The sequence below is a fragment of the Amia ocellicauda genome, chromosome 13 (assembly GCF_036373705.1).
Source record: "Amia ocellicauda isolate fAmiCal2 chromosome 13, fAmiCal2.hap1, whole genome shotgun sequence".
Lineage (NCBI taxonomy): Eukaryota > Metazoa > Chordata > Actinopteri > Amiiformes > Amiidae > Amia > Amia ocellicauda.
The window spans coordinates 24558258-24575671 of NC_089862.1; the positions used below are offsets into that span (position 1 = coordinate 24558258).

At 37.5% G+C, this 17414-nt stretch overlaps 1 protein-coding gene across 2 annotated transcripts in view; it reads left to right on the forward strand.

Moving 5' to 3' along the window:
* mllt3 (MLLT3 super elongation complex subunit) overlaps nucleotides 1–17414 on the forward strand; it is a 71472-nt gene that overhangs the window by 35497 nt on the left and 18561 nt on the right. For both annotated transcript variants that reach the window (XM_066720256.1, XM_066720255.1), the window contains exons 3-7: nucleotides 220–302; nucleotides 3058–3201; nucleotides 4176–4214; nucleotides 7718–7846; nucleotides 11258–11872. In XM_066720256.1, coding sequence (XP_066576353.1) covers nucleotides 220–302; nucleotides 3058–3201; nucleotides 4176–4214; nucleotides 7718–7846; nucleotides 11258–11872 — 1010 coding nt within the window. The remainder of the gene's footprint in view (nucleotides 1–219; nucleotides 303–3057; nucleotides 3202–4175; nucleotides 4215–7717; nucleotides 7847–11257; nucleotides 11873–17414) is intronic.

A 17414-nucleotide genomic window follows, 5' to 3' on the forward strand; every position in this document is an offset into this window, starting at 1 on the left:
AACCTGTAAAGCAAGGGCTAAATAAATACTTAATTTTTTGGAGCTGTAGTAAGTGTGTGGGTATTTCTTTATTACATTTTAAGAAAGCATCTTTCAAAATACTGCTTTAAGCTGAATTTAAAAGGCACTATTACATTCCTAGCTCTGTTGCTGTCTGAAGGTCTTTAGAGAGCAGTGCTTAAGTTATTCATGCTCCCCCCCTCCCCTCTTCTGTTACAGTGTGCAAGGACCCACCTTATAAAGTAGAGGAGTCGGGGTATGCTGGCTTTATCTTGCCCATTGAAGTTTACTTCAAGAACAAGGTACATAGCAGTATATTAGTGACTAATCAGTAATGTTTCTCTCTCTCCCTCTCTCTCTCTCAAATAAAAATGTGGAAAGTGATACTGGTAGGTTAAGATGTACTAAAATGTTACTTAATTATAACAGTTGAAATATGTATTAATGACAATGTACAGTGCTTAAACTTGCACATACAAAACACTTTGAACAGTAATTTTATATATTTTCACTAACTGTGGGACAACTGTTTTTGGTAACTTCATTATAAGCCTAACTTTCAAACAATGTATACATTAATATAGACAAATGGGTGATTTATAAATCATACAGCATTGTTAGTGTTGTAGAAATGGGAAGGTAATGCAAGAATGAAACCCAAAGTAAACCTCTATGACAGCAACCTTGTGTGATGCATCATCAGGCCACCAGAGGATTGTTCAATAATGTCATCGTTTATTATACTTGAAAGCAATGCAAAACAAAGTATGGTAAGATTAATCTGTATTACCATAGCTGTTTAAAATTCTATTTTTGTCAAACATTCATCAATTTGTTGTGTCCCGTAGAAGTGTCAGTCAGTGCTGTTTTATAGGAAAGGGATTTGCTCATCTAGGCTCTGGGTTAGGCCGGTGGTTCCCAACCCTGCTCCTGGAGGAGTTCCTACCCTGCTGATTTTGTTCCAACTGATCTCTCAATTACTTTATTGAACCCTTAATTCAACTAATAATTTCCTAAATCAAATGCTTATTTTGAACAGTAGGGTTTTTAAGTATATAATTGTATAAATAACTTTTGTAAAGGAACCAACTCTTGTATTACAGAATTTATAAAGTGAAATCTAATCAGATTACTTCAATTAATTAATTGAGAGCTCGTGGTAGGGGGTCCTCCAGGACCTGGATTGGGAACCCCTGGTTTAGGCTTCAGAAAAACTGAGCCTTTGTCCCCCGAGGAAATGAATCTGCATGGTGATCATAGACCTATTAGAACTGTACCATGTATAGTTATCAAAATGTCACCGTGTTAAAATATTGTTAGATATGTACAGAATAATGCTTCATAATTTTTAACAGAACAACAAAGTGGAGGTCAGAAAATGGTGTGGTGCAATGGCTTTTAGAAGAAATGACTTGTTGGACCAACCCCCCCAAATAAATAAATACAAAATTGCCACCTTCAGGTGAGCGGCTTGGCATCAAACACCTGTGATGCATTTATGGTTTAAATCATCAGTTAAAATGACTGTCATTCATGGCAGCTGTGGCACACTTGTTTCTCCTAAGACCTGATATTCAGTATGATGTCATTATAGTAATTTGGTTGCTCTTGGTGCTGGAATCATGCCCCTGTCATGGGGATTATCAATGTAAGCTGCAATGGGCCTGAGTCCCTTTGTGCCGTGAAAGCAAATGTTCTTGTGTTATGTTAGTGTTGCGTCTGACATCGTCAACACCCTTCTTGTGTGAGGATGTGCAGGCCAGCGATTACTTTACAGCTGAACTACCTGGTGGCCAGGCCGTGCATCACATTACCTTTATCTGAAGGAAACTGTGCTGCAAACAAGGTGCAGAACTCATGAGCTTCGAGAGAGGCAAATGCAGATGATATTTTGGTAAAAACTAGAATGAAATCTCCAAGTTTCAGGGTATTTTGCTATTGAACAGGGTTTTGTCGGTAACTGCATTGGTTTCTGGAATGAATTGGTGTTTTTCAAGCATCGGTGCCTGTCAAGTCTCATTTTTGAGAAATTGGTAATTAGGGATGGGGATCGAGACCCGGTTCTATTAAGGACCCGGTTCCAAATTTCTCAAAACCGGATTTTCAATAAGGTCCGAGCTTATCGATACTGCTATCGAGACTAGTGGGTAATATAATGTAACGTTATGTCTCGAGAGACGAGAGTCATGTCATTTAAATAAAATCACTGGTGCACAAACATACATCGATTGTCTAATAAAATTACTAAATTCAATTGAATTGCCCGCCAAATGCCTTTAAACGAAACGAAGAAGAATTTAATTGCGTCACGCCCATACATTTAATTTCTCATTGCGTTGCTTGCTAGGATGGCTGAACGTACTAAGCGTTCAAAGGCTTGGCTACATTTTAATAAAGCCAAAGATAAGGAGGAAGCAACATGTAATTTTATGTCTGCTGGTAATTTCTTGCAAGGGGGGGACACTACAGCAATGATTAAGCACCTCAACGCTGTGCATCTGTTAAAGGGAAATGCAGAACTTCCACTGTTCGAGTCGCAACGCTGCGGGACAGCCGTCCTCCTCCACCGAGGTGTGCATGGTGAGCGCAGCCCACCTTCGTAGCACGTCTCCATCGCTGACAACCATTTCACTCGCATGTGCCCCTGAAATTAGATGCGTGTGTGATTTTTAGATTCGTTTTTCTTTTTGTGTAAAGCATAATTATTTTATTTATGTATATATATTTTTTTCTTTGTTGTTGGAAAAAACGTGTTGGACATCGATAGTGGTATCGATAAAGACTCGGATCGTTAAGCAGTCTCGAAAATGGTATCAATATCAATAAAAATTAACGATCCCTATTGGTAATGGAGGTTTAATGATGCATTCAGATTTAAGACTTCTGCATTAATATTTTCTTAAACCTCTGCCTTATTATGGTGCTTGAATCCCATTTATTTCTTGTAAAAGTCACATCCCTTATTCTTTAATTTCTTTCATGTTTTGTGTGTATGTGTGTGTGTGTGTGTGTGTGTGTGTGTGTGTGTGTGTCTATTCCTGCTGTCTTATTGTACAGGAAGAACCGAAAAAAGTACGGTTTGATTATGACTTATTCCTACACCTTGAGGGCCACCCCCCTGTGAACCACCTCCGCTGTGAAAAGCTCACCTTCAACAACCCCACAGAAGAGTTCCGCCGAAAGCTGCTCAAGGCCGGGGGGGTGAGTCCATTCTGTTGAGTGCGGCAGGATCCCCCTCCTACTGATTAATGGGTTTCATTTTGCTACACAATGAAAGTGTGCTTGAGAGTAAAAGGCCCAGGTGCCTGACAAATAACGTTGAGCAAGAACTCCTCCCAAAAGGACACAGGTGAGCAAACAGGGTAGATATTGCTGGCAGGCAGTATTACTCTCCCTGAGCTGATTTTACACAATTAACGGCATTGTCAGCTAGAAGGTTTAATGTAATTACAGCTTACATCAGCCAAGACAATAAGTAACTTTACAGATTACCATGAACTAGTCAGGACTTGGTAATTTATCACTGGGAAGTTAAGTCTGTCCTTGGAAACATGCCAGACTACCTCAGAGTAATGTTTTATGAATGGCTTTTGAGTGCCTTCTATTTACATTTCCCCCCCCCCCCTCTCTTCCTCTCTTTGGACAGATATCTAAGTAGAAGAAAATGCTTTGCAACAAGTATAAAGTATTGTCAATTAAAATAAAATAAATCTTGGATGTCTCCTTAGATATGATGATACCTTTTTAAATGCAGGTAAACACTGTCGGGAGGGTCAAACAAGCCATTAAATTGCAGAATGACATAATTAAACTGGTTTGCTTTCCATTTATAGTGAAATTTATAGTTTTATGCCTTTAGGCCTTTGCATTTACAAAAGTGTGAGTGCCTGTAAGTCTGTGCATAACAAAGACCCCTGATAATGGCAGGTCCTCCCTTCTTACTCTTGCTTTGCCTAGCCTTCCATATTCTCCCTGAGCTCACCAGAGTAATGTCCATTTGGGTAAGATATCTCTGTTCCAAACAAAGATTTTCACTCCAACATTGTGTGAAAAAACTATAATGTTGCTGAAAGCCCTTAACTCTGCCAAAAGCAGCTCTTATTATCTGTATGTGGGTGTATATTCATGAGTTGTTTTTTTTTGGTCTAAATTATTTCCCTTTACATCCCTGACAGCAAAGAGATCCTCATAAGAGAAGTTCAGAAGACTCTAAAGTAAGTTCAGTCCTTTGTGTTGTAGTTTTCTTTTTTTTTTCTTTTTTTTTTTTTATTCAGATTAAATTTTGGCCCAATGAAAAACATGATCTTCTAAAGAACAGGTGTAAGATCAGGAAAGGAAACTGAGGAATCATTCCTAAAGGCTGTGAGAGTGTATATACGGCACCAGTCCTTAAAATTGTGCACACTAAATGTTTGCCTTGGTAAATGATGGGTGATTATTCTGTAATGCAGTGGCCCTCTTCTGTCTTTTTTTTTTTTTGGTTGGAGATCTGCATACCCCCTTGGTTAGAATGCTCTACCATTTGAGAAGCAATTTTTAATTATTTGCTTTTGTGGATTTGAAAGACATTAACACCCACCACACAATCGCACTCTTAGAGGCTCTTCTTGTCTGAGCAGAAAAGGATCTCACAGATGACTAATTTGGGTAATAGGCCAAGGCTGTGTGGCTGATTTCTGGAACTACTTCATGAAATGTTAACATTCTTATGTTGATTAACATTTGATGTATTTGGTTTTGTAAATGTGTTTATCCATTAGTACCACCTCAGAGACACAAGATTAGCAGTATTTAAGCATGTAAACACACATGGGGACAGTTAAAAGTGGTTTGTAAGATATTAATCGATTACTTAATACCCAGATTCTTACAAAACTATTATAATTTTTGGTGTTAGAAAAAGGAATCCACAGTGCAGTTATTTCTTCATATATGTGGGCATGTAGCTTGGAAGAATATGAATTTTTAAATGTATTATTAAAAAAAATCAAACAATTTGTCATGAATGTGTAATATTTTAAGCTTTCTTGAGCAATTGTGGGGCCTTGTAAAGCAATAGATCCACTGTAACCACAACATTATAGGAGTGTTCCTTGCCTTTGTTAGTAGTTTAGCGTCTGTACTTTATAAGAGTACTGGCCAGAAGTGTACCAGAAAGCCTTTAACTGTAATCAAAGTGGGGCAATGCATATACAACATTGCCAGCATTAAGAAAGTTATTTTGGAGTTTAAGCTTGTAAAATATCCTGGTGGAATCCCACTGTGAACATTGTCCTGTCATAGAAGACGAGTAACAGTCCTGGGATTCTGGAGACATTCCAGAAAAAAGCTTGTAGGTTGTGCTGAGGACTTGAGAGCAAGACTGAAATGCACAGTCAATAGGTATTTTTGGGAAATGTATCACAGGGGGTCTCCGCTACGTGTGGTTTCAGACTGTTGTTGACTTATTGAAGAACACTGCATACAAATGTCGACTTAGTTCCACTTAGAATAAATAATGTTTCAAGTACTTGATTGTACTACTGCACTTTTTGTCATTATTTAAAATGCTACTTGTGTAAACTGTAAGTCCCCCTGGGTAATTGCATCTGCTAATTAATAAATAATGTGAAACTTCTGTCACCTAGGCAGTGTAAATGTCCAGTCCTTATCCCTTACATGTAGTGTTATGGGGGGAAATTCCCTGTTTTTAAGTTAGCTGGAGAAGTGACCCTTTGATCACTGGTTACTGATGGCTTGTAGATGCCTAGTGCATCACAAGGAGTCACTCTTCTAGTGGTGACACAAGGAACCCTGGCCAGCTAAAGCACAACCCACTGCAGGGGAACTAGGGCGATCGCATCCCTCAGCTGGAGCAATCCTGGAGATCCAGATCTGGGAATTTGTGATCTAACTTAAGTTAGACTGAAAATCATAGAAGACTATAGACCTGGAAACAGTGTTAATTTTGAGTGCTTATGTATACTCCCATCAATTAAGTACTTTGGAGTTCAATTCAAAGCAGGTGCAGGTCAAGTGAGAGGAAGTTCAGTGTCATTAGTTTCATTAAAAAGTGCGTGTAAAATATGTATTCCTGAAATGCAGCCAGTCTTGCCAAAGTATCACATATTAATGCGAATCAGATTTGAAAAATGGTGATGTAATCATACATGGGCACAAACCTGCAATGCAAAGAAGACCTTAAAGGATCATTGTGTAATTGTTCTGGACAAGTTTAAAATAACTCATTTAGTTTTGATTAACTTCCTTGTTGATGCGTTTCTGCACTTTAAAATGTCACTGTGTGGGATACTTAAAGTATCATATTTAAGTAATTCAGGCATTGGATAAGAATTTCAGGATTTCATTACTCCAGGTGTTTAAGAGGTGTTTATTAATCCATTAGTCCCACTGCCATTGTGAAAACAAAGGTTATTGGCAGCCTGTTTCTATGGACCTTTGTGAAATTGTTGAGGATAAAGTTGCTTTTAAATGGATTCCTAATGCTTCTAGAGTTTCAACATTACCCTTCAGTCTCTCAGGGGTGAATCATGCACTTGTTGAATACAAAATGTCTCATGAAAGTTTGAAAAGGGGCATGCTCACTTTGTGCAGTGTGATAATCCTTAGTCAGGCTTCCGTATCACCAGATGTGGAAAAAATATTTCTCCACAGACTGCAGCTCTGGTCCATAAATGTAAAATGTTTAGACCATTTTGCACTCCCACCTCCATAAATATAAGTCTCTGCACAATAGTATTTTGATTTAGTTTGTGTGAGGTGAGACATTCCTTGTCAATGTATACATTTAAAGATACATTTGTGACAATCAATTAATCTGCACACATCACTGCCTTAAATTGTAAAGAATAGTTATTTTGCCTCCTCATTGCTTATTTGTGCAAGCGAAAAACCATACATCACATTTGTCAGTCTAGTGTGTTTGGACTGAAGTACTTTTAAAATAAGACAAATTTATACTAACCTTAACTAAATATTACCAAAGATAAGAAGTTCTGTCATTGTTTTACTACAAATATTAGATTTCAAGGGGAAGTTCACCAGTGTTTCAAGATGAAAGCAGACCAAGTTAGCTTATTGAATAGGTCATTTGATCGTATCGGTAACTTACAGGAATCGTTAGTGAAGGAATGGATAATGTGAGTGCCCCAGCAAAGTTACTTCAAAACCTTTTATTAGCTTTTTATCACTTTTTAAATTAGAGCTGAATTCATGTTTTGAAATTGGTTTGATTAAATAAGCTAATATAGCAAACTGGTAGTTTTCCTACCCTGTGGAACCTGATTTTCTGTGCATCACGTAGGGGTTACTTTCTTGGTCTAACTAAAGCAGTTGCTTTCTTGGCTACATTTATCTTAAGAAAATTACAAGTAGTTAAGACTCAAGTTTCTGCTTTTAAATGTATTTATTTTTAATTTCAGTTCTTGGCTTGGGGAGCTGTAATATAAGAAGTGCTTACAACTTCTCTTTTAAAGAAAGTTCAGCATTCTCTTTAGCCAACCATTATTTATTTTCATTCATATTGGCTTTTCCTCATGTGCCAAACTGTTTTGTAGCATGAGTTATTAATAAGAGCCTACAATGAACCACCAATTCATAAAATCATGTTTGGTAACAATGAATCTTTCAGAACCACATGCATTTTAATAAATGTTTACAGCATGTGTCACTAGGTTTATAATTTTAATGATGCGTAACATGTTTTGTTCTTTGCCAGGTTATGGTCATGCAAGAGGGTTCCACATCCCTCTTTGGGCAACATCTTAAGCTGCCTACTCTTCCCAGTAGTTCGCTGACGTTGACGTTTTCAGACGCTAAGAAGAACAAGTCCTCCCATGGGTCAAAGGTCAGTGGAGATTTTAGTTTATAGCTCTGGACAGTATTAAATTTAATAATGGGAAAACTTCCAAGAATTTGCAGTTCTTCAAAGTGAGTCTAATCCCAGATATTTAGCAGGTTTTAGGACGTGAAGGGAACCTAGCTTTCACGTCCTTATAGTGAGAGCTTCTGCAATGTTGTCTCTGTATTTCATAACGTGCTTCAAAAACAATTTGTTGGCAAATTTCAGCTGAAAATGTTTAAAACTCAGGCCCATTATCAGTGTTGAAGTGTGTTAGGGTTCCTGTCTCATGATTCATATCCAAATGGCGAATACACTCGTGGATATCATTGGAGCAAAATGGGATTCTGTAATGAGTGGGAAATCATTTTAAAATTTTTCTTAACAAAGAAATTACAAGATTTGTTGTGCACTTTGCAGTATTACATGTAGCAGTGCACTAATAGCTTGCATTGCCAAAAATGGATATATACTCAATTTAAACCACCCCAGGCAACACATGAGTTATACCTCTGCGTTTCTTTACTAATTGGCAGTCTGTCATTGCTATTTTTCAGATATATGATCGATGGTTTCTGACTCAAAATCACTGATAATTCTGTAGGCTTAGGATATTAGCCAATGTTATTTTAGTTTTTATGCTATTTCCAATTTGGTCTTGTAATGCCCAATTAAGAAAGAACAATTGCACTTAAATTGAACAATATTAACAAAGAAAATTGCAGCACAGAAGTAAAAAATAAAACAATCAGCTTTTGTGGCCTAAATATATATAATTTTATTATTCCATATTAAATTGTACAGGTTTGAAATGCAGCATACTGCTACCATTATGTGTTATTTTTAGCCTTAAGTGGTTTAATTTACCTTGAGTTGTATCAGAATCCTTCATATGCTCAGGCGTGTGAGTTGGAGGCTCCAAATAGTTTGGTGCACATGGAAACATTTTTAAATCAAAACAGACAAAGCCAATGATGGATTACTAACTGGTCAGAGGTCACATAAGACAAAAGTTTCCTCCCCACAAAAGTTGACTATTTTATCTTTGTAAAAATAAAAGGGTTATTGATTTAAGAAGATATGAAGGGTTCCAAAGTCTGTCCTTCTCAGAACTTTGCCAAGTGACATTTGTTAGATAAACGTGACTGTTTTGTGTTGATTTCTACAAGTCTTTTTACAATAATCAACATGCCAAAAATGGTTTGTCAATGTATCCTGTATGTACGTGTGTGTCAGTACTTTATATACATGTCACAAATTTCTCTCTAAGTTTATATTCTTTCCTAGTAAATGCTAAAATATAATTGCGATGACAAATGTTTAAAATTAAGGTCAGATGGTATACATTTTTGTTTTGTTTTTGGTAGATGCCATCTCGTCTGCTTTTTCTATTTTAATACATTTTCATGCGTTTTTTATGGGCTTTCATTGCAATTTCTGTCGAGCATAATTATTCCTGTAACGGTTTCTGGAAGGGGAGAAGTACATTAGCGTTTATGCAGGGTACAGACTTAATGCCTCTCAAATTTGAGTTGTGTTCTTTCCTGGATTGTAATCAGTGTCCCCTGTACACTCATTGGCATTCAGATTTGAATTTTGTGTATTTGTGCAAAAATGCGCTGCTTGAAAAACCATAGTGTGAGGTGAAACACCACCAGAGAATTTCAAAGAACATATCTAATTGGGAGGGAAGAACATGAATCATATGAGGTTCTAAAGGATGGTAATGAGATAACTTTAAAGATTAAAGTATTTTTTAAGTCTCTGCTAGAACATAAAATGATTGCAACCACAACTTCTAAAACTGTTCTTGCTTTAGATCCTACTATCTTGGAATGTAAAAGATGGGTGATGTTTTGTGAATAATTTAGTATAAATGAGCAAGTTGACCATAGGATACACACTCGTGCTGTTAGGAAGTGAAGGATATATCTGCACTTTACAAAGCAGCTGTCGGAAACAAAAACCTGAATTACACTAAACATTATGTGGCAGACATCTAAATAATGGCTTTTTCAGGGTAATAAAGCTGCAGAAACCTTGGCCCCCTAAAATTGCATGCGTTGTGTGGAGTAGAGTTTCTCGAGCAGTGTCTTGGTCAATGCATGTGCCCACCCACGTATTGTTATGTGGCCACCAGCACACTGAATTCATGCAAATCTGATGTAAAGAAGAACAGAAAAAATAAAATTTACTGATGTGTGACTGTCTGAGAAATTATAACCTTATTTAGTTTATTTTGGTTCCTGCAGATTTTCAGTTTTTCCGAGACAACCTACAATTTGTGCCCCCTTTGTAGATTTAATATTTATGGAATTAGCTCATTTTGTGTTGTCTAAAACTTCCTGCTCACTTTCGTAACCTATAAATTATCTCCAAGAATGCTACACTGTGCAAGAAATGCACAGTCTGGTTGAACAATAAAACCTGCATCCCAAATAAACAGCCATTTGAGATTCCAATAGGAGCCCTGTAGTGACTCAGACTTTGAGCCGTTTTGTCTGTGGGGTGAAAAAGGAACTTTATGCTAAGAGGTCCAGGGGTCACGAGCAGAAGACAAAATAAGTTTTAAAAGTGGTTAAAGCGGGTCGTAACTCGCTGGTCGTCTAGACTTCTTAATGGCTTTACAGCATTGATGAAATATTGACAAGGGCAAGCAAGTGTGACCTAGGGAACAAACAGCACTGCTTGTTAAGAAGATTAAATGCTGTTATCTTAAAGTAGACCATCTCAAGGTGTTGACTGCACATTTTGAAATGGCCACTTGCCATCCTCTGCAGTGAGTTGAAAGATTTTCTTTTCAACATGTAAACTTGACTGACGCAATTCATAAACTCACTTTTTTAAAGGGATCGATTCGGTGATATTCGGTGTGCAGAGGATTCAGAAACTAGGTTATATATATAAAAAAACTAAGTTGGTTATGATTTGAAATTGTTCTTGTTCACAGGCATATTAGAGTGCATGGTTTCTGTGCTTATATTTGTCTGTTATAGCTATAGGTTAATATTAGATGTTGTTTTTTTTCTAATCTTTCTGCCATATTTGTTGGTAAGACAAATGATTTGGAGTATAGTTAGTGGTGTACATACAAAAATTAAATGATTAGAGGATTGGAGGAACATAGAAATATATTTGTTTTAAAGTGAAAATAATCTTAGCTGCCTTTTTGTTTTGTTTCAGCCTAAATGTTGCCCCTTTTACCCTAAAACAACTATTTATCATTAATGGTATGGCTTCAGCAAATAGTTTTAAAATTCAGAAATCTAGTTTAATAAAATTCCATTGACTTTGTTTCAAGCAGGACCATGATCCAAGGATGAATAGAATAAATACTGGTGGTATTACCCCGATGTATCTGTGTATACACCTGTGTATTTAGTGTAGAATAGTTATTTATATTTCTTTGATTTTCAGGATGTGGCCAAGAGCAGTAGCAGTACCCTCACCACCACCACCACCACTAACAGCAGCAGTAGCTCTTCAAAGCTCCACAAGCCCGTGAAGGAGCACAAAGACAAATCTGCAAAAGACTCGAAAGAGCATAAAAGTGCCTTTAAAGAACCTACCAGGGAACTAGGTAAACTCTCCAAAGATTCCTCCAAGAAACCCAAAGAAAACCAGCCACTTAAAGATGACAGGCCTATCCCCAAGATGGGTTTTAAGGAACCCAAGACCATGTCCAAGGAACTAAAGTCCGACCTAAGTGTCAGTCATGGTGTTGGGACTGGGTGTTCCCAACACAACGCAAAGGCACCCAGCAAAAGGCCACCCGTCGCCGATTCTGAAGAACATGTGTCCAAAAAAAGAAAGAAGGTCTCGGAGACGGTCATGAAGCCGCTGTCTGGCTCCTCTCCACTGCATCACCCCCCTGACAAAAAACTGCTGAAGGATAAATCTCAGATGCGCCCACCTAAGCTCAAAATGGACAGCGAGATGCCAGAGAGAAAGAAACCAACTTTGCCGCCTTTTGAGGATCTTGTGGATCCTAATGACTCTGACATGGAGGACAATATGTCAACCAAATCAGAGGTAAGTGAATTTGTTTTTTGTTCCCAGCAAAAAAATGAGGTTGTGTTTTCCTGTTTTTGGTCATTTATAGCGACTACTTTGATAGAAAACTATGCAAATCACTTCCATTTAATTACTTTTCTATAATGCATCTATCTATCTACTGTGTGGTTTCAGTACATTATTCAGTTGGTGACCAGGCATATTCTGTGTTTATGAAATCAGGAGAGTTAATTATAATTAAGTCACGGCACAGTACAGCTGCAGCTACTTGAAAAACAAAGAGACCGAAGCAATTGGCTGAAGATAAAAAGTAGGTGGTGTTATATTTGTAATTGTTATTGAAAGAATTCAGAATATCTTATTCAGAGTCATGGTTCTGACCATATACTCCTTGGTATTCCTGGTCTCCATGGATTCATTGCTTGTTGTATGATAACTACACTTATTTTTCTTGACATGTGAAATGGTCCACCTGTTTGGTTGTTTCAATGATTACTCCAGTCCTAGACAGTGATTTTTCTCCTGTTACTTTTTGTTTATTAAACTAAACCTCTGAGCCCCATGGACTGAGGGGGGAGGAGAGCACAATGAAGCAGTTGTAAACCTCTATCTTTTAAAGCATTAGCATAGTGACTGGAGAGGGGGGGGGGTCACATTTGCTTTTTGTGCATTTCTGTGTAAAAACACACTTTAATGACCATTCACCTACTGCACGCACAGGCTGTAAACATCAAACGTAGCGCTAGGCATGCAATGAAAAGATTCCTCAGTGGCTGGGGTCTCGGAAGAGTTGAAAGTGCTATTAAACATTGTGGGTGTCCGGCAAGCAAGCATGGCTGTATGGCATGCTGAAACCAATGTGTTGGAGATGACCACCCCCCATCCTGTTTGGAGGGTGATTGAGCAGAGGGTTGCTAGTATCGGTGAATGTAGTGATGACTGTAGCGGCAATATTTGTTCTAGAGTGATTCATACACTTTCTGTGGGGTGAAGCAACATCTGACCCCTTCAACTGAATTAACTTGATTATAGCTGAAGGATACATCATTATTTGTAATGAAGGGAGCTTTACCTTAATGAAACATCTCATTTGTGTTCAGTTGTTTTCAGGATTTTCATTACCCTTGCAGTGGAATCGTAACGGTGACAAAGTCATCCACACAGAAATATTAAGAACCGCAAATTCTCATGCTGCAAAGATTGTAAAAGCAGTGGAGATGCAAGTTGCCTTGTTCAGTAGGTGTCTACAGGTGTCTGGTAGATCAGTTGGTTCTCGTACAGGAGCAGGCTCTAGTTGTTCGTGTGTGGAAATCGGTGAAGTGCTTTGTTTTAAAATCAGATCTCTAGATTTATAGCAGAGAAAGCAAATGACAACAGATCTGAATATCATAGTGGGTTTTCAGAAATGGAGTGTAGATTAATGTAGCACACTGTAAAATGCACATACTGTCACTTAGTTAGATCCATAAATATTTGGACTAACACAGTTGTCGTCATTTTGGCTCTGTACATCACCAAAATGGATTTGAAAGGAAACAATCAATCAAGCTTTAAGTGTAGACTTTAATTTGAGGGCAGTTCCATCCAAATTGGGTGAACGGTGTAGGAATTGCACCCATTTTTAGGGGCTCAAAAGTAATTGGACAAACTAACATAATTCATTAAATTGAGTTTCAATACTTGGTTGCAAATCCTTTGCAGTCAATGACTGCCTGAAGTCTGGAACCCATAGACATCACCAGATACTGGGTTTCTTCCCTGGTGATGCTCTGCCAGGCCTGCACTGCAGCTGTCTTTAGTTCCTGCTTGTTCATTAAGAGTTTTGCCTTCAGTTTTACCTTAGAAATCAAAACAAACCAATTGGAGAGAGAAACATTAGGTGTGGCCAGATCAACTATTTGGTACTGGTTCCCTTGTATTTATTGATGATGTGACTGCTGACAAAAGCATTAGGATGAATTCTGAAGTGTTTAGGGCTATATTATCTGCTCAGATTCAGCCAAATGCTTCAAAACTCATTGGATGGCACTTCTCAGTGCAGATTGACAATGACCAGAAGCATACTGCGAAAGCAACCCAAGAGTTTAAGGCGAAGAAGTGGAATGTTCTGCAATGACCAAGTCAATCACATGACCTGAATCCAATTGAGCAGCATTTCACTTGCTGAAGGCAAAACACCCCAAGATCAAGTAGGAACTAAAGACAGCTGCAGTGCAGGCCTGGCAGAGCATCACCAGGGGAAGAAACCCAGCATCTGGTGATGTCTATGGGCTCCAGACTTCAGGCAGTCATTGCCTGCAAAGGATGTGCAACCAAGTATTGAAACTCACAATTTAATTTTGATTTTGTTTCCTGTCAAATCCATTGTGGTTGCATACGGAGCCAAAATGATGACAATTGTATCCTTGTCCAAATATTTATGGACCTAACTGTATACATCATTGTCAGCTCTTACATGGTTGTAGCTTCCAATTAGATTTGAAGTTGCCTTTTATTAGGAAATTATAATGTTGTGTAAAATGTCAGATTTGTCTTGAATGGTTTCTGTTAAGTGTTCAATTAAGTAATTGAAAGCCCTGGTAGAACACATGCTAGAATATGCAGCAGTTTCCAGTGCTGCACATCACTGAGTTAGTCCATTATCTTCCAAACGGATGCTTTGCACATTTGATTTACTAATTGGCTAACTTTAGTTACAAGTCCTTGTGTAGAAATATTTGAATGTAAACAACTTAATATATCACCAACCAAATATAATGTGATAATGTAACAAAATAAAAATAAGAAACCTTCATATGAATATTTCACTTTCAACACATTTGTATTTATATTAGGTCAGAAGATAATGTTCACTTTGTGGCTGTAAAAGCTTTATGCATCTGGCCCAACTAAAATGCAATTGGTGTTTTTATACCAATGTGTTTTTCACTGTTTGTATACAGGTAAGAGTAAATCAAAAGTAAAATACATCTGAATCTGTAGGGAATTAATAAAGGTTTTGCCAGTGAAGGACATTTTTTCTGTATAGCTTAATAGTAATAAGTTTCTCCTTTCATTGGTAAAATTATATATATTTTTTTATTTATGATCAAATATATTCTTCCATCCAACTTGAGTAATTGGCTTTTAGCAGATTGTTGCAAAAGTAGTTAGTTTTATAAATAAAACTAATTGTGAGGGGCCAATCCCAAACTAGAGGAAACATTAGACGTTTAGCACATGACTTAATGATATGGCAAAAACAAAGAGTTAGTTGTTTCACATTACAGCAGTCTGTGATGGATCTAAACCCTTAATGTACTAGGATGTTGAAGTTTTTTTTTCCAGAATTTGGCTTTGATCAAGCTAATTCTCTGTGAAGACATTTTGCCTATTTGCTAACCAATTGTTATATGTGTTTTCATTGGCCCCTCTCTTTTAAAACCATTTCAGATTTTATTCAAACTTAAAATGTATGAGGTATTGGTTTCCAGGCATGGTTACTGATATTCTCTATAGGCTATATCAACCAATTGTTTGCTGTGCATCAGCAGATGTGCAGTATTTCATCATTCAAAAACAGTAGTTAAATATCTGTTAAATAATTGTCTTGGGTATAAAAAATTGTCTTGGGTATAAAGATGTGGTTCTTTGTGGTTTGAGACACCTTTGGTACGATATCTGCAGGGCAGCATTTATAGAACAACTTCCTGTCTTATGAGTTGGTATTCACCTCATCTTTGAAACAGGCTCTGCAGGTTATGTGATTTAATCGTGTGACTCATTAATCTTAAAATGGTTTTCCATGCTGCTCTCAAGAAAATCAGCTTGCCTGTCAAGTGAATCATGCTGTGGATTGAATCATTGCATGAAACAAAGCAAAGCACTTATGTTTTGAAAAACTTAAAAATAATATTTAATGGTCTCCTTTCATTTTGAAACCCAAACTGCCTGGCCAACACATCATTCAAGTCGTCATCCGCAGGTGTCAGCCAGGATGTTTCACCTGTCCGTCTCCTGCTACGGTTTGTGTGGACATTGTCACTTATGAATGAAAGCAATATATTTATACCTTCATGGGTTATTTCCAAATGACCTTTTTGAGGTTTCCAGAAAGAAGGAAATGTCTCGCACAAAAACAGTGCTGCAGTAATGGAAGCATAGGAGTTGTTAAAGCCTCTGTAGGGCTTAATAATAAATTGGCAGTCATTAAAAAGGGCTGAGCCTTCACAAGTTTGGAAAAGGAACCCCACAAAGAAAAGATAGTTTTATTAGTAGGCAGGGGAGACAAAGATTTATGGTATTCAGGACATGAAGGAGAATGGCAAGGACACCATGAATACCTAAAGGTTTTTTTTTAATTTTACACTTTTCTTTAGACATGAACACTTTTAAATTTAGCCATGAAGAGAGAGAGCTTTAAAATCTCCAGCATGTTTCCCTGCACTGTAAAAGTATAATGTGTAATGGTAGATTTACACGGTGTATTACATGGTAATAGGTTTTAGATGGTGTTTTGTTTTGTTTTTTAATGCGTGTCTCTTTTATAGCTATTATCGGTAGAGATCAATCTCCTGTACGTAGGAATTGTTTGCGAGCGTGCATTTGTCAGATGACTCACTCACTCATGATATGATGCCAGTGAAATTAAGCTTGTTTCAAAGCTGGAGTCAACAGTCAAGTCAGCATTAAGGAACAAGTGTACAAGCTTGCTTCTGCTATGTCTGTTGGTTTCTCAAAAGATTTTACATATTGTATGTCTGTGCAGAAAATGTACTTGACAATTGGCATGGGGTAAATCTATACTGCTGATGGTTTCAGTTTTAGTTTATGGGTTTTGTCCAGAATACAGCCCTGCTGCCAGGTCATCTTTTTAGACGAATAATCCAAATATTTTACTTCTCTGTCAGTCCAATGATTTCTTCTGTATCTTGCCAACTGAAATGCAAACATGACCGGCAATGCCCCAGTGCAGTTTTCTTTATTAATAGGCATATGTCTGAGGAAGCATGCAAACTTGTGTTGCAGAAATCTAAAAGTTTTTTTGTTGTTGTTTTGGCCTCCAGGGAAAATGTATGGCTTACTCAATCTCCCTTACTTCAGCGATGACTTCAGTCAGTTATTGGAGTAAATTAATGAATAAAGCTTTGAAAATACAACTGATCAATATATGCTTATTTGCTTTGCGCGCACCCTCTGTGGGATTTAGTTTAATTTTGGAAGCGCTACAAGACATGACAGCCCTGAACTGGTTTATTACAATTTCTTTAAAGCCATTGAAAAGCGAGCAAACCAATATGCGAAACTGAATCAAATGCCCTGAAAGCTACATTTTAATCTTCTTTTTATTATTGGCTAAGGATAGCTGGAAAGTAACTGCTTAGATGACAGGAGTCAAATAAGGGGAAATCTTTTGCAGGGCTCTGGGCTTGAAACCATGCCAGCTTCCTAATATCACTGTTATCCTGACCATTACTGAGGCACTGAGCCAGTGCTTCTTCCTGAATGAAAAGTTATTAAATTCAAAATAAATAGAAATTCTGCTAGTGATGTTTGCTTATAGTATTTGGAATCCTCTGCC